Consider the following 27,892-nt stretch of genomic DNA (forward strand, 5'->3'; position numbering starts at 1 on the left):
CCCTGTCCCTGTCCCTGTCCCTGTCCCGTTCCCTGTCCTTTTCTCTATCCCATTCCCATTCCCTGTCCCTGTCCCGCTCTCTATCCCATTCCCGTTCCCGGTCCCTGTCCCTGTCCCTGTCCCTGTCCCTGTCTCTATCCCATTCCCATTCCCATTCCCATTCCCATTCCCATTCCCATTCCCTATCCCTGTCCCTGTCTCTATCCCATTCCCTGTCCCTGTCCCTGTCCCTGTCCCTGTCCCTGTCCCTGTCCCGTTCCCTGTCCCTCTCTCTATCCCATTCCCATTCCCATTCCCATTCCCTGTCCCTGTCCCTGTCCCTGTCCCTGTCCCTGTCCCTGTCCCTGTCCCTGTCCCGTTCCCTGTCCCTCTCTCTATCCCATTCCCATTCCCATTCCCTCCCATTCCCATTCCCATTCCCATTCCCATTCCCTGTCCCTGTCCCTGTCCATCTCTCTATCCCATTCCCATTCCCTGCCCCTGTCCCTGTCCCTGTCCCTGTCCCTGTCCCTGTCCCTGTCCCTGTCCCTGTCCCTGTCCCGTTCCCTGTCCCGTTCCCTGTCCCTCTCTCTATCCCATTCCCGTTCCCTGTCCCTGTCCCTGTCCCTGTCCCTGTCCCTGTCCCTGTCCCGTTCCCTGTCCCGTTCCCTGTCCCTCTCTCTATCCCATTCCCATTCCCGTTCCCTGTCCCTGTCCCGCTCTCCGCGCTGTCCCCCGCGCGTTGCCCAGCACGGCCGTAAAGCGCGCTCCCGCCGTCGCAAACGCCCGGCGCGTCCCTGGCGACGCGGCGTGCCCGCGGTGCCGGAACATGGCGGCGGCCGAGGCGGCGGCCGAGCTGTCGCAGGCGCTGGCGCGGCCGCTGAGCCTCCTCCAGCAGCCCGACTGCGGCCGGGCGGCGCGGCTGCGGGCGCTGCAGGACATCGGCGCGCAGCTGCAGGGCCGGCCGCTGCCGGGCGCGGTGCTGCAGGAGGTGTTCGCGGCGCGGCTGCTGCGGCCGCTGTCGCGCTGCCTGGCGGGGGACGCGGCGGAGCGCTGCCGGGAGCTGGCGCTGGAGCTGCTCCGCCACGGGCTCAGCCAGGGCGAGCGGCCCTGCGAGGCGCTGCCCGTGCTGCTGCCGGCCCTGGCGCAGCGGCTCTGCCCGCCGCAGGGCGCCGAGCCCAGCGAGGAGCTGCGGCTCGGCCTGGTGCAGCTGCTGGGCCTGCTGCTGCAGCGCTGCGGCGCCTCCATGGCCCCGTATCTCGGCGACATCGCCCGCATCCTCCAGGCCACCCTGCTCGACCACTATGCCGAGGTCAGGCGGGAGAGCTGCAGCTGTGCCGCCGCCTGCGCCCGGGCCATGCCAGGTGGGGCTGAGGGATGGCAGCGCCGGGGGAGGTGATGGGCCGGGGATGCAGGCAGGGCAGAGATGGGAGGGCGCGCACACCTCTCAGGAGCGCTTTGCAGGGTATGGAGGATCTGCCGGAGAAGAGCCATGCCCGAGTGTAGGATGAGCTGTTAGGTGAGCGGAGTAGCAGGAGGAGGGGCTAGGGGAGAGTGAGTGGGCAGTGTTCGGCCCTGATACTGTATAAAGTGAAAACTGCCTGCTACATGAGCACAGCAACGTTAGTCAGGCTGCTGTTCGTAGTGGTACAGAAATCGTGTTGGTCCAAATCTGTCACCCACATAGAGAAAAAAATAGAATTATGGAACAGCATTAAGCCCCCACAAATGCATTAGTCCATCCAAAATCACCTTTACTGCTGACAACTATGGGATGTCATGGACAAATCCATGCTACATAGAATCAGAGAGTGGTTTGGGTTTGAAGGGATCTTAAAGATCATCTGGTTCCACCCCTCTGCCATGGTCAGGGATCCTGCCCACTATGGCTACTCACATGGTTGATGTTTCTCTTTCTGCCCTAACAGAGCACTTCCATTTGCAGTCAGAGTCTCTGATAAAACCCCTGATGCAGACGATTTCCCACCAACACTACAGAGTGCGTGTTGATGTGATTCAGGCTACTGGAGCAGTGATACAGTTTGGGAATGGAAAGTCTGTGGATGATGTCCTGTCTCATCTGGCCCAGAGGTTATTTGATGAGATTCCCAAGGTGTGCTCTTCTCCCTTCTTTTCTTGGCATTTATTTTAAATCTGTTTAAAACCCATCCCCACAAGGGTTTCTTGGTGTTTCTCTCCCTGCTTCCCCCGTTTTCAGCTGCCTTCCATTCAGCTGAGATCTGTAAATATGTCTGTTGTGGTTTAATCCCAGATGGAAATTAAGGGCCACACAGCCCCTTGCTCACTCCCTACTCATGTCACCTGTCCTGGCATTGCCCCCTCAGCTGTTTGTGCAGCTCCTCACTAGCAGAGTTTGAGACACTCAAAAGTCCTCAATTTAGGGTAGACTCTGCTTAGCAGTAAGTAAACATTAGTGTGTTATCAGCAGTGTTCTCACACTAAATCCAAAAAATAGCACCATACCAGCTGTTAAGATGAACTCTGTCCCAACTGAAACCAGGACAATGTTTCATGCAGGACAATGTCCCCCCAGCCTGTATCAGCTGTTATCTATCCCAAACCAATGCTGGTGACTGCTGTCTAGTTCAGCAGGGTGCTGAGGATTGTAAACACCCTTTTGTTCTAATGTCTGCCTTCAATTCTGTCTTAAATTCTCTGTCACATCTCTCTGGGCCTTTCAGATGCTTAACAAATATAGTATGGATCTCTTTATAAGATACAACTGAAGCAGTAATTTTAAAATTAGTCTTTCTTTTGTAGTGAGCAGAGAAAATTTTCTTCTGGAGATGTTCTGGGAAAGCTATGAATTCCAGAGAAATGTACATTTCTTACATTGTCAGGCAGGAATTAACCATGAGAATTTAGTTTCCTGAGTTAGGTCTGTATCTTGTCTTCCTCTCAGAGCTGTACTTTTGTGCAACAGCCTAAGCTAGATTAAGCCAGAGTGAAAAATGAAAACATGATTCCTTGTGTATTGCTTAAGATGCTCCCTGCAAGTGAGGAAATACTAGGTTCTCATAATTTTTTCTGAGAGTATTGATGTGCTTCACCACATCTTATATACAGAAAGCAAATATTGTTTTTAATATTTTTCTGTAATTTTCCTGACACCCTTAAAATAGTTTTTTTGTCTCCCTGCAGGTAAGACATGCTGTAACAACTGTCATTGGAGAATGGTTGTTGCACCTACGAGACAGATACTCTTATTTTTACAAGTTGATCCCTCTGTTACTTGGCAGCTTTACTGATGAAATTCCTGAAAATACGTAAGTGGAACATTTTGTCTTTTTTTCCCTCCTTAAATAGATGTCAAAGAAGCATTCCTAAATTCACAGAGGTCTGGCTTGGAGGACAAAACTCCTGCTTCTGTTTGTTTTTTCTTAGACTGAAAATTTTCTTCAGCATTATCTTCAGTAACTTTTATTATACTGTCATTTTATGCTACATTCAATTAAATGTGAGAGAGACAAAGACAGGGGTGGACAAAATTATCCCTTGGGAGAAGAGGTCTCTGTCTACTGACTACAAGAGAAGTATAAACTCTCAACTTAATGTGCCTAGGTTAAATGGCAGGAGTGCTTCCCATCCTTCCAGCTGAATTCAAGTAGTCAGCTTTTCCAGAAGTCTCATTTTAAAGTGGTTTTATCTGGGGGCATGGTGGTATAAAACTCTTATTTTATATCTAGGAAACTGGCTCGGACCTACTGGGAAAAGATAGGCTTGCAGTGGGAGAAAGAGAATGAAGAAGATTTGAAGGATAAGATGGATTTTAGTGTTTCACCATCTCATTATCCCAAAGGAGGTAAATGTTGGTTTTTGCTTTGTGAATAATATCCAAGAGCTGCAGTGCAGTACTGACAACAGAGCAAGATGCAATATTCATTACAATATGTAATATTAATGTAGAGAGGTAGCACATATAAAATATATCTGAAATTATTTAAATTATTTCTATTAAATTTAAATTATTAAAAATGATTGTTCAGTAACCTCATTCTTCTTTCTTTTTTCTTTTTTTTTTGTTAATCCAAAAATTAATTTTGAAGAAAGTAAATAATTCTGCCTATGCTGAAAAAAGGTAAAGCAGTGGTACAGAAACAGCAGTAAGTTCTATATCAACCAGCAGCCAGGTGCACAGTGGGCACAGAAATGACTGGAAAGGGAAGCAGGAGGCAAAAACCCATGAGCTATGTCCTTGAATAATAAGTGCAGGTCACAGCATTAATGATCTACATAATTGGTGTGGAAGAAAAATTTGCAATGAAATTATTTTAGGCTTCTCTGTGAGACACTGGGATGCTACCTAAAATCTGCCAGTGTACATGAAGAATGTGGGAACAGAGTGATTTCCTTTATTATACACACAACCCCCAAGATATGCAGAATGGGTAGTTTACTTTTTGGTACCATATGATTTATAGGTGGCTTTCAAACATTGTGTTTGCAGTAGCCTGAAGCTTGTTTCCTGTCTTGGGTTCACAAAGTTAATGTTTAAAAATATGCATATGGGAGTTAGGGGAAGAGAGAGTTTAACTGGCTCATTTATTGATTTCTATACTCATATTTAACTGAACAAAAACTCTTTTGGTGTGAAAGAACAGGTTCATGCTTGACTTGTGCCTACATGACAATCACATCACAGAATACCCAGCAGCAAAATCCTTTCCATGACAGTGGGTTCCGGAGCTCTTTCTTCTTTGAAATTACACTTCTTTTTTTTTTTTTTTTTTTTTTTTTCTTTAGAGTTGTTTTACTCAGTAATGCTTGAATGAAAGGGGAGGCACTTCATAATGGTGACTGGTTTGAGAGAACTGTTTAGCTTTGAAGGCAGGCAAGTTGATCTGTCATCCATTCCAATCTTTTTTCTTCCCTCCTTATTTTATTTATAAATTTACCTCAGGGGTTTGGAAATGATAAAGAACGCTTTTACTTCCACTGGTCGTGGCAGAAACATATTTCTTCTCCTGGTGATCAGAGAATCTTTTAACTGACATAAACTGATGAAGTTAAGTGTCTAAGCTCCAGTCAGTAATTTTACAATAACTGTGATATAATCAAGATCATAAAAGGTTTAATTTCATTGTCCTTGGAACAGTGATCCCCATTTGTACAGCTGATGGGCTTACCTTGGTCAGTTTTGTCCAGGTGTGTGTTTGGGTTGGGGTGTATCAGCTGTTTTGGTGGGGCTTTTTAAAAAGTGACTTCTACCAATTACTTCATAATTAAATGATATGTGATCTCCCAGATAATCATGGCACAATAAGTATTGTTCATGAATTTGGGCAATGTTCCAGCACCACATTAAATTGAATTTTCATGAATTTTTCTTGGTAGAATGATGCAGTTAGGCTTGACTGTGACATATAGGTGTGTATTTATATATATATGTGCACTATATAAAGAGTATGTTAAAGAAATGACCTGATAATTTTAGGCTTGAGTCCCAAGTTAGTGGAGACTTTTAGGTATCATTTCTTGCTGTTTATCTTTACTTCCAAGTTGTTTTTCTTACTAATAGTCAGGCTTGATGTGACAAATAGGAGAAAAATCAGAGGAAAGGAAGATTGGCTGTTTAATCCTACAGATACAAAGCTTTATCAGAGGCACTGATATACCTTATGTGGTGTCCTACCACAGACTGTGTATGGATGATAGTTATTATATGTGTCCTTTGTGTTTGCTATCCACAAACATTTAGTTGGTTTGTTTTTTTGGGAAGGGGATTTGTGTTGGATTGTTGTTGGGGTTTTTTTTTAACATGGTAATGATGTATTTTAGTAATTTGTTGCCATTTCTTGTGACTTTAGTGTACTGGAACATTTTTTTCCAACTGTGAGTCTGCAGGACATGTTACTTAAGTAGCTTTGTCCAGCTGTCAGACTAATGGACCTGCCATAGGAGCCCTGCTTTGATCTCCCAGTGACAGATCCTGCAGGTCAGAGGGGGACCAGAGGGAGACCTGGTGTCATCCAGGCAACTGCACAGCTTGCACTGAGCCCAGCACTCATTGCCTCAGGATAAGGTGCAGACAGTTTATAGCAGGGAAGTCTTTGACAGGAGTAGCTATGGGGATAAATGCCTGCATTTGAACATCTGAAATGAAGGAATTGCTGATAAAGAATGGTCCAAATTCTTCAAACAAAATTCTGCCTCGGGTCGAAGAGGATGCCAGTCTGTATTTGCTGTCTCAAGTGGATTTCTTTGTTTGACCTTTTGCTACTCATTTTCAGCTTTCATAATCCAGAATATTTCCTCCATTGACAAAAGAAGCAGCAATTCATGTCCTGATGCTTGAATTTATTTTTTTTCCTAGTTAGGTATTTCATAGATATTTCTAAGCCGTTTCTATCCTCAAACCATTTACTTTAGTCAGTTTTCCTTTTAGCATTTGTAGTTACACAGGCCAGTGCAGGAAAATATCCTGCAACAGCTCAGTCATTTTCTTCCTGAGCATTTACAGGAGAACTCTGTATCAGAAATAAAAAATGCACTCACACATTCAGTGTATTTTGACACCTCATAATGAATAATGTCTCTTTCTTAAAACAGCATGTGAACATTGTGAGTGGCAATTATGAAATCATGCTTTTCAAAGAACAACTTTTCAGATCTTGTTTGTATAAACATACTGTTAAGAAAAGGAAATAGCCTATAGGAAAAGAATCACTGAAAAAGTTTATTGCTGTTTTTTGGAAAGGGCTGTCACAGCTTTATCTGTAAAGTACAGAACAGGACATTTGTTAGATGCTTGTGATATTGGTCAAGTTGTTCTTCTGAATCTCAGTGATCTATAAGTTAATTAACAGATAAATTTGATGACTACCAGGACAGTAGGAAAAGGTAAGTTTATTAGATCTCCAGAAATCTGCATCCTTTTTTGAGGCAGTGAATATATATTTGTAACACTTTTGGGTTCTGTTTGAAAACAAAAGATAGCCATAAAACTCACTTTCACAAAGTCATTACAAATTAAATTCAGTCTTAAGAAAAACAAATATATCCCCCAACTCTGTATCATCATTTTAAATGTATTATTCAATTTTTGAAACATCGAAGAGGCACTTCAGGGAGCTGCTTTTCCTAGAAGAAAGGAAGTTATATAATAGCTGTGATTTTTAAAACACTATAAATTTGTTGGCCTGATCTATCACACAGCCATAGTTCCATGCCCTTTCTGCCTTCAATTTGCCAGATACACTTTTTAACCTTTTCCTTTAGAGGGCACAGTTGGCATTGTCTGTTTTACTGCAGCTCATGTCCTCTGTACTGTTTGTGCCTTCTACCTTCTTTCTTCCTCCAAATTATATTTAACTCAGCATTTATATGCAGAAGACTTTCTTCTGTTTATCTGTGTGTTTCAGTTTATTTTTCATGGGATTTGTGTTGCCATCAAAATTAAAAGGGAATGATTAAGCTGTGTTTTGCAAAGTGGATAAAGACACACATCCATTTCAATTCTCTTCCTCTTCTCTTTCTGTAAACATTTTAAAACATGAAATCTAAATCACCATCCAGTAATAAACACATAAATATTCAAAGAGCTGTGTGAAGTTTTTATTCTGCAGTATATATTAAAGAAATGCAACTTGCACAGGTAAATTCCTCAGCAGCACTTGGAATATTCTGTTCTATGCTGAAGCAGACACCCAGAGCTCTTACCTTGAAGCTTTTAAACTGTTCAGAGGATTGCTATGCCTTGGCTCTTTTTTTTGATATTTCTTTTTGGGTTGTTTTTTCTTCTAGAGACTCGACCAGGACTGGGTTGTAGGGAACTTGTGTCGAGAAATCTCTCCAAAATTCTGCCAGGTCTCTGTCATGATATGACAGACTGGGTTGAAAGCACAAGGATCAAAGCATCCCAGCTCCTGTACACATTACTGCTGCATGCAGAGGATCACATCACCCAACACATGGAGCTACTGCTGAGAACTCTGTACCAAGCCTGCTCAGATGAAGAAAGTGAAGTGGTTAAAAATGTAAGTTTGATCTGTTAAAGTAGCTGTTGTGCACTGAATAAAGACATTACAGTCTTCAGTCTGTCTTCTGAAGGTTGACTTTACCTTAGGTCACTGGAAATTGCCCATGACAGAATGATCAGGCTCAGGTTTATATGGATGGTAAAAACATGTGCACATTATACTTCACTAATCTCTTAAAATAAATGTATTCCTCTGTTATTGGTATGAAGACCAATAGTAAAGTAATTTAAATACTGCTTAGTTTGTATGCCAACCCCATGTAGCATTGATGATAATCTCTCTGAAAATTATAAGAAGTGGATTAAAGTGTAAAAGCCTTGGGGCAACAAATTCAATGAAAAAAAATGTGCAGGTCATGCCCTTTCAAGTTAATTTCACTTGCCTCCCCCTGCTCCATAATCCAGCCATATACTGAGGTATGTTTATTCCATGTGATGCCCATATTCAGTGTTTGAATCCTTGACTTAATGCTTGGAAAATGCAGAGGGGGGGTTGTGAGAAATAGTTAGTTTCATTTTTACTAACAGTCAATTCTTTTAACACTTTGATCTACAAACCAGTAAAACAGATGCAGTTGAAGGCATAAGATAAATTTAGCAAAAGAAAGACAGGTGGTAGAAATGCTTTTACAATTTTAAGATAAAATCTTCTGTTCTTTTTTCTACTCAAGGAAGAGAACATATGTATAACAAAAATATATCCACATAACTTACTCTAAAGTTACAAATTTTATTGCTTTGGGGAATGGAAAAATGTGTCCAACCCTAAATCAGGCCCTTCTTTAGATTCCTGCCCTCAGCTGGGCTATAAGAAAACATAAATAATTAGGACAATAAGGCCATGTAGCCCTGCTGTCCTGTCAAATTTCCTATGAAGTGCTTATTGCTGTAAATCTAAATTCAAAACACATAATTCTATGTGTTCAAGCAGCATATAGCTGTCCCTTGCCTTTTATTGACCATACTTGTCTGTTTCTTAGAATTCCACCACTAGTCCTCTCACAGGTGCTTCCAAGATATTTATTCCCAGTCAAGAGATTATTTCAGTATTTAATTCTATTTTCTTTGTGCTAAACATAAGATTCAGCAACTTTTTGTTTTGAATGCCTTTTATCTCTTAGTGATGTAGCTTCCCAGGGTGATGTGAGAACCTCCTCTAGTTTGTCACCATCAGAACCCATTTCAGAGCAGCCACCAACCTGGAAAATGTCCATGTCTGTCTCAAGTCTAGTCATACCAAATGTTAGTAATACCAAATGAAACTCCTATTTTTCCCCTATTAATCTGACTAAATTGATCCATGCAAATGTATCAAATCATATTTTTTAGCTCTTTAATTGTATTGTCCAGTTTTCAGAGCACTAAGTGTCTTTTTCTTTCTCTATGTCAAATATGGAGGAGAATGGAGTTAACATCTGTGCAGAGGATATTACAACTCCTTTGAGTCCTGTCTTTGTGAAAAGAAGCAGCTCTATATAAGGCAGATTTAAACTGTAGAACTCATGACTATGTGCTTTGTTGAGATTCAAAAATTTAGCATGATTCAAGTATTAATTAGGTACAAAAAAAAGGTCATAGCTAAATCACTAGACTATAAATGATAGAGAAAGGGAGATAAGCTTTCATCTCTGGGGACATGAGCCAACCATTAAATCCATGGATTGGAAGAAGTGTTACTGTTGAACAGGTAGTGCTGCAATAGTTGATTGTTTATTCATGTAGATGACTGTAAGCATTGGGCATCAGTCAGGCAGTGAGCCCTGGTGTGGTGGTATTTCATGTGGAATACAACATCCTGCTACATCTGCAGGGCAGGAATGGGATCCAAGGTGTCACTGTCATGGGGAATACACAGTAATTTAAGCCTTTCAGTTCAAGAAGTAAGATGGAAAGCAGTGGGCAGTTCCCCCATGGCATTGCTGCTACACTTCACTGGATCTGTAATGTCAGTTCAAGGTATAGTACAATAACAAAAAATTCCTCCTTCAGGTTTTTATAGTTACAGCTTTTAATAAACAGAGGGTGATGCATTGAGGGCAAGCCTCAGAACAGCATTTGAGGGACAAAGTTCTAAACCACTAAAGTGCAACATCTGGTTACTCTAACTTGGAAACTTTATTACACTGAAGTTGTACACTTTGTTTCTGTGCACTGCTTCCTCGTGGAAGTTTGGTGTGGGGAAGGCTGCTTGCAATGCCTTACTGTGTGCTTACTGAACGTGTCAAGAAAATTTCTTCATGCATATAATCATTAGTACAAGGCAACTGCTGAAGCATTTAAAATAACAGCTGGAATCATAAAAAGAAAAGGTCCATGATATGTTGAATGATCTTTGTTTTTCTTTTTGAGGAAAATCCTCAAGTTATTCCTGTTCTTTTTTCAGAGTGTGAAAGCAGCAGAATTGATTGGAACGTTTGTCAGCCCTAAGGTGTCTTTGAAATTAATCAGCCCAGCCTTTGAGCAGACACCCAAAGCATCCTGTGTGATGGTTCTGGCTGCAGTAATTCGAGGCAGCCCAAGAGAAATCTTACAGCCCCATGTGACCCAGCTTGGCAACACACTGTCACAGGCTGGAGTCTGTCAGCGATCTGAGGAGGTAAGCAAAGCTGCAAAACACCCAGCAGGATACAGGCTTTGACCAAACTACTTTTTCATTTATTCTCCCTAAATGCTCCCATTCCTATCCCTCCCTTGCACACCTGTCTCAGGGTATAGCTGTGGATGTGTCTGAAACAAAACAGGAGCTTCCCCATTCTTCCTGGGCAGTGTTGTGATCTCCTGGGCAAATCTGCTGTTTTCAAAAACTTACCAACAACAGTCCATCCTCTCAGCAGAGGTAGGTTCAGGCTTGAGAGGTGCTGTAAAAGGCTTCATATAGTGGTAAGAAAATGAAGACACAAGGCAGGAAGAGAAGCAGCTCCATTAGTAAGTACTGTACTAACAAAGGACTACCCTGGCTGGTCCTGAGGCAGAGTTTAACCCAAGTTTTAAAATTCCTTGTGCTCACAATCCAAACAAGATCATGCATTTCAATTCTCATCAGTAAAAATAGCTGAAATTTTTTTATAGTCTATTGTAATTGGCATGTCAGGTTTCCCAAGATTCCCTCTTAATGTTATCTGATTTTTTTTTGCAGTCTTATTTTCCATTTTAAATGGCAGGTACCAGTACTTTATGTGTATAATTAGGAGCATGTTTTGTAAACTTTTGGGCTTGGTTACTTCTCTTTAAATGAAAGTCTAGAAGGAAGACCTTTATCAATTAGAAATTTACTTCCAAGTGTATCCCTAGGTAATAGCTGAGCCCAAAGACCATTTTTATTTTAACATTTGAAGAATATCCATCAGTTGCTATATAAGGAGATGAGAGATTCTCTTAAACACAAAATCGATATTTTTTAACCTGCAGGATTTTTTTTCCCTCCCATATTCAAATGCAGAAATAGATTTGTTATAGATGCACAAGAGGAATCCCTGTAGTTTTCCCCACAAATGAAATTCTGGCTTTCATTCCACCAGAAGTTTGTTACATGCTGTTAAGATGACCAAAAAAGGGCCAGTGCTGTGCCTTGAGGAACTCTGACTTCATGTCAAATGTAGGCTTCCCTTAAAACAGTTATTCATGTGTGCAGACTGAATCTGGCCTAATTGTCTTTTTGAGCCAATGTAAGAAATACATTTCAAGTTCTTCCCTCATTAGGTTTCTTCCCTAATGGAATATGTACCAGTGATGCAAGAATTAACCTTAATCTCCATGAAGCCTGTGATGATTAGGAGCTCATAAAAGTGGAAGCACTATAACCTGATTGTTCAAATAGCAATTCCCTGAGGTATAGCTGCAAAATTGCTGTGAGGTTTAAGCTTACCACTTCCATTTGGCATTAGCTCCAGGAGTTAGCTCCATCTGCAGCTGAAAGTTTGGCAGAATCGTTCCAGCCTTTAGTCTTGGAAAACAATCTCTCACTATTTTAGCCAGCAAATGCTGCACAGACACTGTTTAGCTAAGGATTGACCATGCCCATGAGATTAATAACACTTATGGCTAACCTATTCCTAGACTTGATTTATTTTTTGGGAGTAAATTTGTAACAATGGCCCCTTCTGTTCCCTGACAGCTTCATGAATATCTGATCCACTTTATCATAGAAGTCATGGCAAACTTGCTGAAAACAGTATTGACTTGAACTGGTATCAGTTGGATCAAGATAACATGAATTATATGGCATCAAATGAGATAAATTGGCTGAGATAAAAGTAAAGGCTCAGGTTTTTTTGGTTTATGTGTTTAGCTGTCATTGTTCGTCCAAAACAGTCAAACATGGAATAATATTTCAAAGAGTTGTAACAAATATGTTATTAATTAACAAATTGCACTTCAGAAAGAGAAAGTACTAGCAGCAAGCACTCCAAAATGCTTTGATGTTTTTATTCCCCATTCACCAGTGGAACCATTGTGTGATTAAGAGCAGGGTCTTTTAATTAGGTAACAGGACAAGGGAAACACAAACAAACAGTGTGGGAGGAAGATTATATTGTATTATATAAAAAGCAGAATATAGGTAATAGATGAACTAACATGAAATTACCAATATATTACCAATGTAAGGGATTATACAGTGCTCAGATTTTATTACTGTCATTTCCCATATCTCTCCTTTAAAGAAAACCTTATATTTGCTAAGAAAACCTAATAAATATGTGCTTTTATTAATAAACAGGTCTTTTATATGGAGCAGCTGCTTTATTGTATACAAGCATTGATTGAAGTATGTCAGGAAGACTGCAAAGAAATTAGCTTGCAGCTTATGAAAGTTTTGGTGACCATAATGGCAATACCATCTTCTCAGGACCTTAAAGAAAAGGTAAACTATCAGCTGGTTTAATATTTTGTTGTGTTCTTGTCTTTTCCTATTGATAAGACACTTTGTGGAAATAGAGACATAATTATTTGTGGGGAGTATTTGTGGCTAGTCTGATGTTTACTTTTTATGGATTTAAATCACTGTGACTGTTTGGTTATATGCAGAAAAAAAACCCAAAACTTATTTTCTGACTGTTAAAAAACAATTTACTTAGAGGTCAAGAGTACTACTAGCCCTAAAAATGTGATGCTTTCATAGTGATTTTTTCATCTTTAGCCAAGTATCAGACTGATTTTACAGTAGTTGACCTTTTTACCTCCCCACAAGAAACAAAAGTTTAAATATCACAGGAATGCTTTAAAATCTAGGACAGCTGTACATGCCCAGATAATAGATGAGCCTTTTTGGCTCAGCATTATCTCACCCCCTTATTTTTCTCTTCCTCTTTCTTCCCTGAGCTAAATATCATATAAATCAAGCAGCCATCCTTATGCAGTACAATTATGACCTATCCCAGTTGTCTTTTTTCAAACACACACCTTAAGTGCAGTGGCTATTCTACTTCCTTTCCTCTTGCTCCCAGGCATGCTATTCCAGAGGCCTGTGTAGCATCAGTATTTATGGCCCCAGAGCTGACAGGCTGCCTCTGAGGAGGTGTGCACTCAGAAAGCTCTTCAGGAAGAAATAAAGTGGAACAAAGCTTGAAACAAGTATTGAAGAGACTGTGCAGGTCAAAGAGGGGTGGGATGATGATCTGTCTTATGGAGAGTGGGATTTGGGGGGTATTGGAGTTTTTGTTTGTTTGCTTGGGGGTTTTTTTTAGACAAAAAGTCGGTCTGGGTAAGCCTTAGATAGATGGATCTGGAATGTTCTGCTGTGTCTTGCTTGTTTATCCCTGCAGTGGTCTATAAAATCAGCAGTGTCCATTTAAAACCTTACAACTTCATACTCCTACGAAAAAAGCGGTTTCATGGAGATAAATCCTGATTTTCATAAACAGAAAATTTAATCTCCTGAGATTATTAAAGGTTTAAGATGTTCTTGCAGTTCCAGATGATTTTTTAAGTTGACAGTACTTTGGATGAGAATCCTTTTTCTCATTAGCCTTTCTTTCAGCTAGATATATACAAAATCTGGCAGTGAGATTACATAATTCCAGTATTTCAAAATTGTCACAAAGACAAATATGGCTTGAATTTTCTTTTCTCAAGTTACTGATTATTCCAAAACTTCAAAGTGAGCTGTACAGCTTGGAGAAGGCAAGAAGTCCCTGTTAAAATAGCTTAGGAACATGTAGAACAAAAGTATCACAGCTGCTGTACAAGTATGAACTTTTTGTTCAGAAAAGAAATATGTATTCAGACTAAAAAGTTTTTCAGTATAAACATAAATTACTCAAAAATTTACATTATAGAACTTAGAACTATAGTTCTAATTAATTTACAGGTAACTTATATGTAAAACATTTATTTATCTGAGTTGTTTTGGCTGTCTGGCAGAATGCTTCCATAAAGGAGAAATCTATTGTGCTTAAGGCAGGCAAACCTGCTTTAAGAGTAACCTTTGTCCTTAGCAAATCCTAATTTATTTATTTTTTTTTTCTTAGAATTCTCATTTATTTTCTCCACATCTGGTACTTCCATAAAAACATCTTTGTCTGGCAAGTGATTAGTCTGGAAGAGTCTAAAGGTCCTAGACATGTTTGAGCTAACTTGTGTGGTTGAGTTCAGCTTAAAAATATTAAAAATATGAGTACAATTTGTAGTTCTACTGAAACACTTGGAGTCAAATGATGTCACTCCCAGCACTGCACTCCATCTTTCCCTGCTGGAGCTGGCCCTGCTGGCAGCACATGTTATTCCTTAGTGAGGTTCCTAACAGTGCCTTGCTCCCCATTCTTGATTCACAGTCTACTGAAATCACCAAGACTACAGATCCTGCTTCCAGCACACTTTTAATCTCTTCCTTGGAGAAGTTTTATCCTTCTGGTAGGAGCCTTCAGGAACTGTAAAAGCAAATTTTCATTTGCTTTGAAACACATCTGCTGCAAGTGATTAGGAAAATCTCTAGGCATCCTTGCCAAGCATGCTTATGTCTGGAATTCATTTAGTAGTTCTTTTTACATGTTTCATTTGTACATGTTTTATTTGCATGTCTCATGGAATAGTCTGAACTCTAAAGATGAAGAAGATATTTCTGATGTAACAGTGAGTGTTGGTACTTCTAAGCAACAGAAGTTGGGAATTTCAAAATGAGCCCTCCCAGCTACTACAAAAAGAGGGCATCTTTCATAATTAAAACTGAAGGGAGAAAGGGAAGAGGGGAAATTCCATGTTTTCTCTTACCTGCTGCAGTAATAGTTTCTGGAAGCTGGGATTGTGAGAAATTCCCCCTATGTTTATGTTTTAAAGCAGTCTTAAATTAAGGAGAAAAATCACTACATCTTTAAAAGCACTAAGAGCCTTTTTTATGATGTAGTTAGTTTTTGGATGGGTCTGCACATGGATTAGAGATGCTCTCATTTTGCTGTTAGGTTGCTGTGTTGCTGATGATTTCATTTTGAAATCAGGGCAAATGTTTCACTTCAAATAAAAGTTAATGGATGTAGTATAGACAGATATTAAATATCAGCCTTGATTGTTTAATAGAAACTATGAAAATCTTCCCTGTCTGTTCTTACAGAATGAGTTTTAAAGGTTTGGGGTTTTTTTAATGGTTTCAGTTAAGATTCCTGTCTCTGTTCTAACAGGTGGAGATAACAATGTCTTCATTAGCTGAAGTGCAGCAACTGGAAAGTTTTCATTGTCTCTACAAGCAGCACATAATGCAGCTGCTGGAGTGGGTTTCAGTGTCATGTGAAGGGTGGACTTGCTACTCCCCAGAAGTGTTGCAGTTTGAGGTCATCACAACCCATTCAGGTATGACTTACTTAGTTCTAAAAAAATCCAGTCAGAATCTCCACAGCCTGCAGACAGCTTGTGTTTTGTAATGAACAGTGTGACATTCAGAACCTTCACAAGAACATGATGGAAAGTGAAAGAAATGTTGGAGCAGCTCATATTCCCAAAGATTCTGTGGCTGCAGGGAAAATGCTAAAAGTTAAGGAAAAGTGCACTTTCAGGTGAATGAAATAGGGGAGGATAAATGGGAGACAAACTGATGTAGCTTGTGTCCAAAAATCCATCTTTTTATTCCATCTATTCACTAGTCTTTCAGAGGGCACCACCTCTCTCTAACAAGCACTTCCTCACTGTTGCTGTCCAGCACGTGGCTGTGCAGAGGTGAGGGCCACACTGGTGCACATGTCACACACCTTCAGCCCTGCACAGTGAGCACTCCTCTGCCACAGCTCCCAGCTGGCATCTGCAGCAAGGAACATGGTGACAGGCAGTGCTTTTCACCTAGACACCCATTTAAGATTATGAAAAGTCCTGGTTCTTTGTTTTATTCTTTCTGTTGGTTGTAAGGGAGATGGAAACAGGAAGATGAAACATATCACTGTGGCTACTGCACAAAGATGTGGACAGGCATATTTTAAAGGAATGTATCTTCTGCATTTAATCCTTGAATCTCAAAAACATCTTTATCAAACCTATGTGAAGCACCCACTTGGTTTGTGCAGCAACCAGCATAAGTGCTTTTTTTGATACTCATCTGTGGAAAGAACAAAAAGTTACTTCAGTGCAAGATTTGAGAGGCCAACTTTTCTGTATATTTGTGCTCCCATTTCCATGACTGAGGGACTTCTAGACAGTTGTCTCTGTTTTCCTTAATGCTAAATAAATCACCAAATGTCTGGGCAAACATTTTGGCTTGCACCCAACACTGGTAATATGCTATTGTCTGTGTTTTCTGTCTGACACAGCAGCTCCTAGAGTTTTTTTTTTCCTTTTCTTTCTTTTCATTCCCACACATAATGTTGTTCTTAATCAATTTAATCAGCTTTACTCAATTAATATTTCTCAGTTTTTACTGTTTTTCAGGACCGTATGCTTAAGCTGAAATTAGCAATGTAGTTTATTTTGTTTATTTTCCATCTGTTGAATTTGCTGTTATCAGTTTGATGTAGTAGTAGTATCTTGTGAATGTCTCAGAACTCACATGAAGCAATATATCTTGAATAAATGCTGTGAAAATAAAGACCTATTTGTTGGCACAGACATTTAGCAAACTGCAGTTCAACACCCTGTATTGCTTCAGTCTAGACAGTGAAGATTTGGGGTTTTTTCATTATTATTTTAAATATTAAATTTCCAGATATTATTAAATGCTATTGAGCTTGTTTTGGAATCTTGGATACTTCAGTCTGTCCATCCTGTGTGTGAGGAATATTCCTGTCATCATAAATACCAGTGTTGTGTCTCCTCTGGAAAGATTTTGAATTAGTGGAGTTGAATGGAATGTGCATCTTAAGGATGCAAAGCTGAAGAAGTTCCTAAAGGAAAGTAGTTTATTGCAAAAATAGAGCAGAAAAAGCATTCTACAGCAAGAAGCTTGCAGAATAAATTGTGTGTACAGTCTTAATGTACTCTTCCTCTTTAAAAGCAGGCAGATGTTAGTCATTATCAAGGAGAAAGGCACAAATTTATTTCAGTTGTGGGAAAATAACTTCTTAAAATGCTGGGATAAGAGCTTAGAGTTTTGTTTCTTTGTTTATTGTTAAAATTTATCATAGGATGTGAAAACATTAACAAACTAAAGAGTTAATTTATAAGATATTTTTATTTCAAATAGCTTCTAAAATACATAATATTTTAGATTGTCTCATAGGATGGAAATAAGCATTATTTCAACAGGAAGAAGGAATGCTGCTGCAGTAATTGTATTATCCAAGTTTTGAAGCTGATCCTTTCAAAAAAGCTCTTTCCTATGCCTCTGGGAGTCATGAACAACTCAAATGCTGCATGTGGAAAAACTTGAAAGAAGAAGAAAGTGTAGTTAATGCTGCTGTGTCCAGAGGTGTCAGGGTCATGCTAGATCCAGTGTAGTTTTTCATTATGTTTAAGAAAACCAAAGCTTTGTGCATAACCTCAGACCTGCAGAGTTACAAAGGAACAGCCAAAATGTTCTCTGGTACTGATACTCTCAGCAACTCTAGTGTCATGGATAGATCCATTCCAGAGTCATGAAATGACAGAATGGCTTGGGTTGGAAGGAGCCTTAAAAACCATCAAGTTTCAACTCCTTGCCATGGGCAGGGACACCTTCCACTATCCCAGGTTGTTCTGAGCTCCATCCAACCTGGCTTTGGACTTCCAGCATGGGGCAGCCACAGCTTCTCTGGGCAAATGTGGTACAGCCATGGCAAGCTGGCTAAAGGAGATGTGGGGAACTGATCTTCAGGCTGCCCTGGTCAGACTGGGGGTACCTGAGCCCGTGGGGAGTTAGCCTGGGGGTTTGTGCACCCCCTAATACAGTGTCACATGGATACCTCAACAGCTGCCATGCAAGAGTGGGAAGCTAAGGACTGTTTTAACAACACTTATATTAGAAATGGTCATGCACCTACATATGAAACATCTAAACAGAGCTTACTAATATTCTGAAAAATGCCTTCTGTGTTTGTTTGCTAGGTGCTGTCATAGGGGAAGCTCTGGATGACTTTGTTCTCGTTCTGAAGACGAGTCTCCAGCCAAACAGAGATCCCCAGATGAGGTTAAAGCTTTTTACTGTTCTATCCCAGTTGTTGCAGAAAGCAAGTGAAACTGTCAATTCTCAGGGGTAAGTGGAGCTCTGATTTCACACAGCTATTTGAAAACTCCAGTGGCATTAAGAAGTAATGACCATGGGAGTTATTTAACCCCTGTAACCATCTCCATGTGAGCATGGCTGGAAGAAGAAAGACTTTCCCACCATCTTCTACAGCCTATTTTTCTTGCTGTAATTTTTAACAATGATCAGGAGGGTAGAGTACAGTAATTAAAAATATATATAAATAAATGGAAGTCTTGACTTCCTCCACTGTAGTCTTCCTACCTGTGCCATTACTGGGAATTAAAAGGAATGTCATACAGATCTGGATAGTTTTAAAAAAAAAAAAAAAAAGAAGAGCTGTGGTTGAAAAGAATACTTGTTTGAAAGTTACAAGGGAGATTCTTACAAAAAGACTTGGGAGTGAGGGTTTGGTTTGTTTTTCTTTTTTTCATTTTCTCACAGCCAGCTTCTAAGTCCCTAAACTTTGCCTGTAGTCATTGTAAGAAAATAGTTAAACACCCCAATAAATGGGCTTTTTAAAATGCCCAAGATGTTTCATGGTGTTCAAAAAGCATTAACTAAATGTTTGATAAGGCATTATTGTGACTGAAGATGTAAGTCTCCTGTTGCTTGGCAGTATTTATGCATTACAAGTACAATCTAAGTATAACTGAGGTGCTTATAAAATTCCTCATCTATAACAATGCCAAAGGGGGCCTCTTTTACCATTATTAATTTAGCCTGACTAATAATACAAACACTTGTGCAAAGTTTTCCTGAATACATAAATCACACCTGCTCTGCTTTTTACCTGCTGCATTTAGGATATAAATGTATTCTGATGCATTTTTTTTTCATTTTTAACTCTTAAAAGGCCCCAAGCCAACCAAATTCCTGATCCATGTAAGAAATGTCTTTGTAGTCAGTGGTAATAGTGGTAATAGTTACTTCTTTAAATACTGTAGAAACTGGAGTCAGTTACTAGTTTAAATAATCATGTAACGGAATGATAGTTACAAGATTAATCTAGATATTCAACAATCTAGAAAGAAAGAAAAGCACTTTAAAAATTGTTTGAAGTGTTCCAGGGTCTGACTATTTGCTTTAAACCAATTTGTATCATCTAACTGAGAATGCAAAGCCCTTGGAGCAAAGAAACCCAACCCAAAGAGTTGCCAGCTTCATTAGTGTTCTAAGGAAAGGGAAATTAGCAGTGTGCAAAAACCAGAAGAATGTTTCAAAGTAATTCAGTGAGTGTGGCCACACACCACCCCAGCTCTGCACACAGCAGTGATGGAAGTTGTTTTGCTCAGGGCAATGTGAGTGAAAGGCCTTTGTCAGGATGAGACAGATCCAGGGAGGGTCACAGAGCTGTTTGTATGAAGGATGGTCCAGTCCAGCTCATAATGAGGCTCTGTCCTCTGACAACAAAAGCAAAGCCATGAATTTTACCAGTGGGTTTATCTTCAAGACTAAAAAGCAGTGTAAGCAGCTAAATGCCTCTTTGAAGTCTTGATCCTGCTTGCCATGGACACAGCAAATGTTTTTATTTAGGAGGTAAGGTAGGGTTTTTGTGTTGGAAGCATTGATTGCAAAACATTCTGGAGGTTTTGATTGGTAAAAGCCAATCCAATTTTGTTTCAAATTACCTGGGTTTAGGAGCTAAATTAAAAAAAAAAAAAAGAAACAACAAAAACATACACAGAAAACGCCAAGACACAACAATCCATAAACATATAAGGCAAAGTACAGCAGTGTCATAAAATCAGAAAAGGAACTAATGCAAAACCAAAATGTATAAAAAATAATTAACATGGAATTAAAGTATATGCAGGCTCATAAAACCTATTTTACTGAAAACCCAAGCTCTGCTTTGTACATCTGCATAAGAGCAGGATATTAATGTCTCTGCAGATCACATTTTAGTTCTCTAGTGTCCAGCTGAGAATGAAGTATCAACTCTCTCAATACAAACAGCACAGACAGGGTATGTCCTTTCATGGAAATGACTGACTTTTAGAATTAAGTTACACAGATTTACAACAATGAGATCTGAAAATGGAAAAGGAGAGAATTTAATTAAATCAGCAACAGCAAAAATAAAACATTAATAGTAATGAGAGATAGTGTTGGGAAGTAGTAATAAGTTCCAGTTGCACTCTCACATTCACTTCTGTCAGTAATTTGTTTAGCTCCTTGAAATGGTTCTAAGAGTTTAGATAGGAAGGGTTTTGGTTATTATGCTAAACACAGTCTGTGGTCACCTAATTGTGTTTGAGTCGACATGACTGAGTCAGATAATTGCCAGATATTGCTTTACTGATTCTGTTTCAAGGCACTAGAACAAACATTCTCACAAATAGCACAGCACCATGGTTGATATAATGCTGATGGAATTTACCTTTGTGTTTTGATAGATCATTTTCTCAGTTTAACAGAAAGTTTTATTAAAAACAGCTGCAGCTACTGATCAGCTAGCACAGACAGCACAGAGCTGCTTTTAGCTTTGGAGCTGAAAAGAGATTTGGAATGATGGTGATCATTAGTTATATTTTTTTCTGACAACCTTTTTAACAGGAAAGTATTAATGCTTAAAAATGTGTTTAAAATGCCACATCTAAAGGGTTTTACAGATTTAGATGTGTCTAATGGGATGTCAGATTTCTTGTTATTACTTAAGTGCCATCTGCTGACAAGAAGCAGCAGTGGATGGATCTCTGACTTCTTCAGAGCCCAAGGGCTCCCTTGCCAAGGGGAAGCAGCAGCCAGGTGTATCAATTTCCATCATGTTGCAGGTGTGTCAGCACATAACTGAGGCCTGGGTGTGTAGCTGCCTGTGATTTAGTCAGGTGATACCTGGATAACAGGGACTACCTGCAGCGTGGGTTCCTTTTAAAGTACTCACTGGTAATTGTTAGTTGTTAACATGGACCTGTTATGTTCCTCCTGTGTCTTGGCACATCACTAAAGGAGCCACTCATTCACCCTGGCAGTGTAGGACTCTTAGAAAAGTCAACAAGAGCCTGTTCCCTTTGTAGCAAGCAGCAGGGTGGGGGGCTGCAGTTTGAACAGAGCTGTGAACACAGTGGGACAGAGTCAGGGCAGGTTCAGTGTGTTTGCACACTGCCAGCTGCTCTGTAAGGCAGGGGCACAGTGGATAACCTGAGCCTCAGGTACCAGCCACAGCCAGCCACTAATGTCTCTTTGATGCAGCAAAGTATTAATTAACTTGTAAGGTCTATATTTTTTCCTCTTAATTTGAGATTGTTTGAGCTGTAACTAAAAGAATGTGAGGGAATCCTGCCTATTGTCACAGCATCTTTTAGCATTACAAGAACACATTCATTGGAGGAGGAGGAAAAAGCATCAGCAAAAACATCACAGATTTATATGCTTGTAATAAAAAGCCCTAGTAGTGGGACTGGCACCATCAGAAAATCCTACAGACATCTCATCTTTGGGGAAGATAGGTTTCTGAGCCAGAGAGGGCTGAAATATTCTGTGTAGACTCCCTGCTGTATCAGGAGTTCAGGTGTCATCAACAACATTCATACTTTTCACATTATAAACACTTTTCACTGGCCAGTCTCAAAGGGCCTCACAGATATTAATGAATCCTCACAGCATTGCACAGGGTGTTATCTCCACTGCACAGACAGAGAAGGTGAGACCCAGAGAAGGTAGGTAGTTTACCAAGATAACACTGAGTCATGGTCATTGCCTGAAGTGGTAGAAAGCCTAGCCTCTCCTTCCTGTGAATGTTAGGTATTTGTTTAAATATTATCTAGAAGAATTAGGTTGTGAAAAGCTTATCACATACATTGCAATCACATTGCCTTATGTTATTTATTTTTTTTACAGAGTCTTTTTTTCCCCTTTTATGCCTATGTTTCTATGACAGAAAATTCTCTTTTACATCCTGTCAGTCTCTTTATCACTTTCTCATGAACCTTTATTTTGCTTTCTTATTTTTGGCTTCAGGCTGTTCCCTAGCTACCTTGAGACTGTGATAAAAGACATTCTGGCTCCTAATCTGCAGTGGCATGCTGGAAGAACAGCAGCTGCCATCCGTGCTACAGCTGTATTGTGCCTTTGGGCTCTCATCCACTGTGAAATGCTTTCACCAAAAGAGGTAAATTCTCTCTTCCTCATCCTTTGAAATCTCAGGCAAGAAAATAAAATAAATGCAAAGGGGAAAAAAATAATAAATCCTTAGGGTATGTAATACTTTCAGAAGGACATACAGTTTTCATAATAAAATTCATGAATTGTAATTGAATGTTAATGACTGAAACAATCACTAGTGGGGGGATGATGATGTCTTGATAAGAGGTCTGAGACCAGCAAAATGCTGGTCAAATTTTTTCTAACAGATCATCAGTTCTGTAGCACAAGGTACTGACCACTATGAACACAATAATTTGGGTGCTTGACATTACTGGGCCTGCAGGCAGAGCCTGTGCAGCAGCACTGGAGCCAGCCAGTCATGTGCTGTCATGTGGCAAAGACAAGTTGTCTGGTTGCCTTGGAGCCCACAGGTCCATTTAGGGGAAAAAAATAACATCTAAAGATTCTAAGAAAGGACAAGAGGACTTGAAAAAGAACATGAAGAATATCTACAGAGGCTGGAGTGCTAGCAAGGAGTACACTTGAAGAGATGTTAACCAGCCCTGATTAAGCTTTAATTGAATCTGAAGGGGTTCATGAAGCTTCTTTTCTAGCAAAAGCAGCATTTGGAAATTATGCACTGGAAATATGTTAAATACAAGGTAATTTAAAAAAAATAAATTTAATTTTAATTTTATTACATGTTCAGTCTTTAGTGTCTTTATAACAGACCATAATACAACGAAGTGCTTAAACACACATAACTGGTTGAGTTCACATATACAGAAAGTTGATATCAGAAACTACTGTTCTAGCTGAACATTTTTTTCTGAATCGGTGCCTTAATGCCTATTTCACATTTCTGGATGATGTGAAATACACAGAATAAAGTGGAATGCTGAACCTCCCCGCACAGCCCAGCCCGGGCTTCCTGTTGGAGTCGGGGGCCACCTGCTGGTGCCTGTGCGAACCTCAGCTCTGCCTTGCTCCAAGGCTCCACAGTTTGTTTGGTTTTTTTTAAATGTAAGTAAGTTTTAAAGCTTTTACAAGCTTGAACATACATATGAGTTACATGAAACTCATCTACTTCTATTCTGAATGTTCATCAGCTGGTGATTGACTGGTGGATTTTCATTTTCCAGCCTAACAAAGAGGCAAAATTAGAGCTCTGTAACTTCAGAGATTTTCAGGATAACATTTATAGCTGATTTTTTAAACTAAGCAAACAAACATCTGGCACAGCTAATGGTAAGTGCTGTAACACTAAGCATCTTTTTTTCTATGCTTCTCCTATTAACTGTAGATCTTAAAAGTGAAAGATGAGCTGATGCCCCAAGTTATTGCTTCCATGGATGAAGACTCTAAAATTACTCGGCTGATGGCTTGTCGTATTGTTGATGTTTTTCTAAAAGTCTGTGGGAGGCAGTTTGATGTAGATAAATTTAAGAACACTTACACAGGTATGTGTAAAGGTTTAGTAAACTCGGGACAAGGGCATTGTTGGTTTGTTTGTGTGTTTTAATCAAGACTGCAATACTGAAGAATTATATTTCCTTTTTTACCCAGAGTGCCAGAGTTTGCTCAGCTTTTAAGGGTTAGGCAGAACTGAGCAGTATTCCCAATGTCATTATCCATCAGACCACTAGGTGGAACTTCATTCAATACTTTGGTCTGTGCAGGGCTTGCCAGCAGCTCATCTGCATTGCTTCAGAGTTTGGACTATGTGAAATAATGTGCTAAGTATAGTGAGAGCAGAACAGTACTGCAGTGTATAAATGGAAGTCACATTGTTCTCCGTGCTCTGTTTGAGAGCCAAGAGCAAACCATTCCAGTGTACCATAAATAGACCTGAATAGGTAGTGGGTTGGGTTTTTAGCTAAAAAAAAAAACCCAAAGAAGAGAACTCTAATCTAGAGTTTTGTATTGCCAATTAGAGCTAGGAGCTGTAATGCCTCTTAGGATGAAGTTGAAGAGCTAAACCATGAATCAGAAGTACAGACTGTGCTTTGTGCCAGGATTTATGTACTTACACATACAAAGAAATTTGGCCTTCCCTAACTCAGCATCTTAACAACTGATACTTTTTCTTACATGGCACACTGGAAATCTAACTACAAACATATTTATTTTGGAGAAATATGTGATTAGATAATTCTCAAAGTACATATGTCTTTGCATCTTGAATATTCACATAGGCTGCAATGCAGTAATTCACTGAAACAGTAATATTTAATTTAATAATTTAAATAATTATTATTTTAAAATTTAATTACTATATAATTAATAGAAATGCTGTGCTTTATAAAGCATAGAAATACTTAAAGTCTAGTTCTGTAATGCATAAATAGGCATTCATAGTTCCTTGTTAGAAGAAGTGCTAGATACTGTTCAATTAATCTAAATACTTCTGTATATATCTTTTATTAATGTTTGGACAACATCATCCAATAATAATGAATGAGGAGCTTTTAGGAACAGTGTGCTGCATGTATTTATTATCCTCAAAAGACAAAAATATGTCAGAAATGCAACAATAATTTGAAGGTTGACAGAATCCATTTGTTTTTTTCAAATGGAAAAGTCAGCTCCTGTGTTCAGAGAGCATTTTGGTCATTGCTCCTTTCAGAGGTGTTAAAGCGTCTGGATGATGCCTCGTGTGATGTCCGACTGGCAGCTGCTCACACCTTGGCTAATTGGTTTAAGTGCTTAAAGGACAGTGATGTGAAATCCTCAATGGAAGGTCATGTTGAGTTTCTGTACCAAGAGCTCTTGGTACATCTCGATGACCCCGATGAGAATCTCCAAAAAGCAGTCCTAGGTAAGAATTTCAGTCGTGTGTATTTTTAACAATGTTTTTTAAATCATCACTTCGAGTGTTGATGGAAGCAGCACTTCCAGGTAGAGGATAACCCTGCCAGGCTGGGGCTTCCCTTTGGTTTCAGTGGATGAGCTCTGACCTTTTACCTGTGTGCAGAATGGATGCTTTGCCCAGTGTTCCCCAGGGGAGGTGCAGGGCAGCTGAACTTCCAGAGACTTTCTAGATGGTAAACAGGATAAGGAGCACAGAGCCCAGCCCCTGCAGGGTGTGACCATATCCCAGCCTGCTGGAGGGGCTCTCTGGAATTTATTAGTGTAGCAGCCTGTGTTGGAGAGCATAAATGTCAAAATACAGACCTCAGCAAATGGGGGAGGGAGGAATTGTGTTGTCATCACTGCATCACTTGTAGAACCATTTCCAGGTTTGCTTTCAGCTATCTTGAGGGAACTTGAGTAGAGAAACACAAAGCAGCTACTGATTTATAAAACATATTTTTGTCTTACAGAAGTTTTAAAGGAAGGAAGCATTTTATATCCAGATCTGCTGGTGAGAGAAATTGAAGGGGTTGTACATAAGCATCAAACACCAGTCTATTGTAATCAGCTGCTACATCACATTCAGTCAGCCAAGGAGTCAGCTTTATGAATCACTGCTGAGATTCTGTTCAGCAAACTGATGGGAAATCTGTATGACCTGAATTATCTTCGTATTTTTCTTTGCTTAAGAAAGGCTGAGCTGGAAATAGATTGTTTTTTCTTTGTAAATTAATTGTTGACTCATTTGAAAGTGAAATTGGCACAATTCTACGTCCTTTGCAGTTTGAACAGTTCTTTATATTTCCTAGCAATAAAACAATGTTTTAATTCATTTTGCATTGGTTTTTCAGATACAAGGTTTAAAGAAGGAATGTTTTTTCAGGAATTTAATTTTTAGATTATTTAACAATGTAATAGTTTAATGTCAGAGTTACTAATGTAATACAGCAAGGATTCAGTCATTCAGAATGCATTTCAAACTGGATGAAATCACACTTCACAGAGTCAGGTATGTGATGACCAGTTTTATTAGGGAAAAAAGGCAGCCAAACTTCTCTTTCATAATGCAGCAAAGTATAAAATGTTTTCAATATTCATATTTATGCTGATATAATAGAGCCATAATAGGTGGCACTAAAGGAATAGTTTTTATTTTTATTGTATTACATTTCATGACTGAGAGTAAAGCTGAATTTTTTAAATTAAGGTTTATACATGGGAAAAATGTGTTGTTTTGTTATTTAGATTAACAGTATTTATATTTTTGTACTAAATATATGTCATTTGCAGTTTTTATGTTTATACCATTGTGCCTTGGAAAGCAAGCAACATTTGTTTGTATATTGCTTTGAAATTAAATTCTCTGACTTTAGATTGAAGCTTGATTTCTTTGGGGTTTTCTTCAATAGCTTTGTAGTGTGTAAGTTTTGGTGTCATCTATTCTCAGCTGTGTAATAAAATAAGGGAGCTCCTAGATGCTTGTCTGCACCATCGTGGGGTAGGGTACTGGGGTTTTTTTAAACACACAAATCATGGAAAATCAGGATTCTGATGTGGGCTTTTAAAATTATCTGTATTACAGACAGAAAGTGCTCTTTGGCTTCTAATTCCCAAGTGCCTTGGCTTTGTGTCAAGTCTAAAAACAGACTCAGTGGGGGTTGTTCATGCTCCTTATGCTGTAGGAAGTGCTCATGTTTGTTTGTCCATCTGACCTAGCTTTACCTTTTCAGGCCTGTGACATAATTGTTAACCAACCCATGATCTGTTTGCAGCAATGTCTACCTGCCTTCCCAAAGAAACATTTGAGACAGATTACACACACAAGACAAGTTTTATTCCTAACTTAAACTTCTTAAACTCATCTCCATAAAACACTGGGTTGCTTTGAAAATTCTCCAGAAAGGGACAATAATACTAATGATACAGAATAGTTGAGGAGTTTCTTATGGTTCCAAAAGCTATTGTACATTCCTGTAAAATAGGATTCTCATTTTAGGTCCTTTGTGCTGTCTTTGAAGTTCAGCTCTCTTTTAATGAAAAGCCGAATTACAGCTGTTCCTCTGCTGAGCAGCATTTTAGTTGACTAAAAACTATTAACTGTTTAACTCCACTGTAAGTGGAGGGACAGCTAAAATTCTTACCAGGCACAATGTAAGTGAAGTAAAGATCCCTAGAAAACATTAAACAGACTGAAGAGGTTGTGGAGTCTCCAGTCTTGGATATATTAAAAATCTGACTTAATACAGCCCTGAGAAACCTGTTGTGCTTGAGCCTGTTGGGCAGGAGTGGGACTGCACACAGCATCTCCAGGGGCCTCTTCCAGCCTGACTATTCTGTGGTTCCATGAAATTGTTTCCTTAGCCTTTAATAATCAATTATTAAAAAGCCAATTAAATTAG

General features: G+C 39.5%; 1 protein-coding gene across 2 annotated transcripts; it reads left to right on the forward strand.

Moving 5' to 3' along the window:
* Positions 1–792: 792 nt before the first annotated feature.
* Positions 793–26,872, forward strand: DNAAF5 (dynein axonemal assembly factor 5). 2 transcript variants are annotated; one of them, XM_056503560.1, is made up of 13 exons: positions 793–1,343; positions 1,908–2,092; positions 3,142–3,266; positions 3,687–3,802; positions 7,744–7,976; positions 10,362–10,574; positions 12,696–12,839; positions 15,589–15,757; positions 18,413–18,560; positions 22,515–22,665; positions 23,944–24,100; positions 25,222–25,458; positions 25,964–26,872. In XM_056503560.1, exons 1-13 carry the CDS (start codon positions 809–811, stop codon positions 26,101–26,103), a joined length of 2,553 nt encoding a protein of 850 aa, XP_056359535.1. In that variant the 5' UTR covers positions 793–808; the 3' UTR covers positions 26,104–26,872. The 2 variants fall into 2 exon arrangements, with proteins under 2 accessions (XP_056359535.1, XP_056359536.1); XM_056503561.1 differs by having other exon boundaries at positions 25,267–25,458.
* Positions 26,873–27,892: the final 1,020 nt, after the last annotated feature.

The sequence above is a fragment of the Oenanthe melanoleuca genome, chromosome 14 (genome assembly GCF_029582105.1).
Source record: "Oenanthe melanoleuca isolate GR-GAL-2019-014 chromosome 14, OMel1.0, whole genome shotgun sequence".
Lineage (NCBI taxonomy): Eukaryota > Metazoa > Chordata > Aves > Passeriformes > Muscicapidae > Oenanthe > Oenanthe melanoleuca.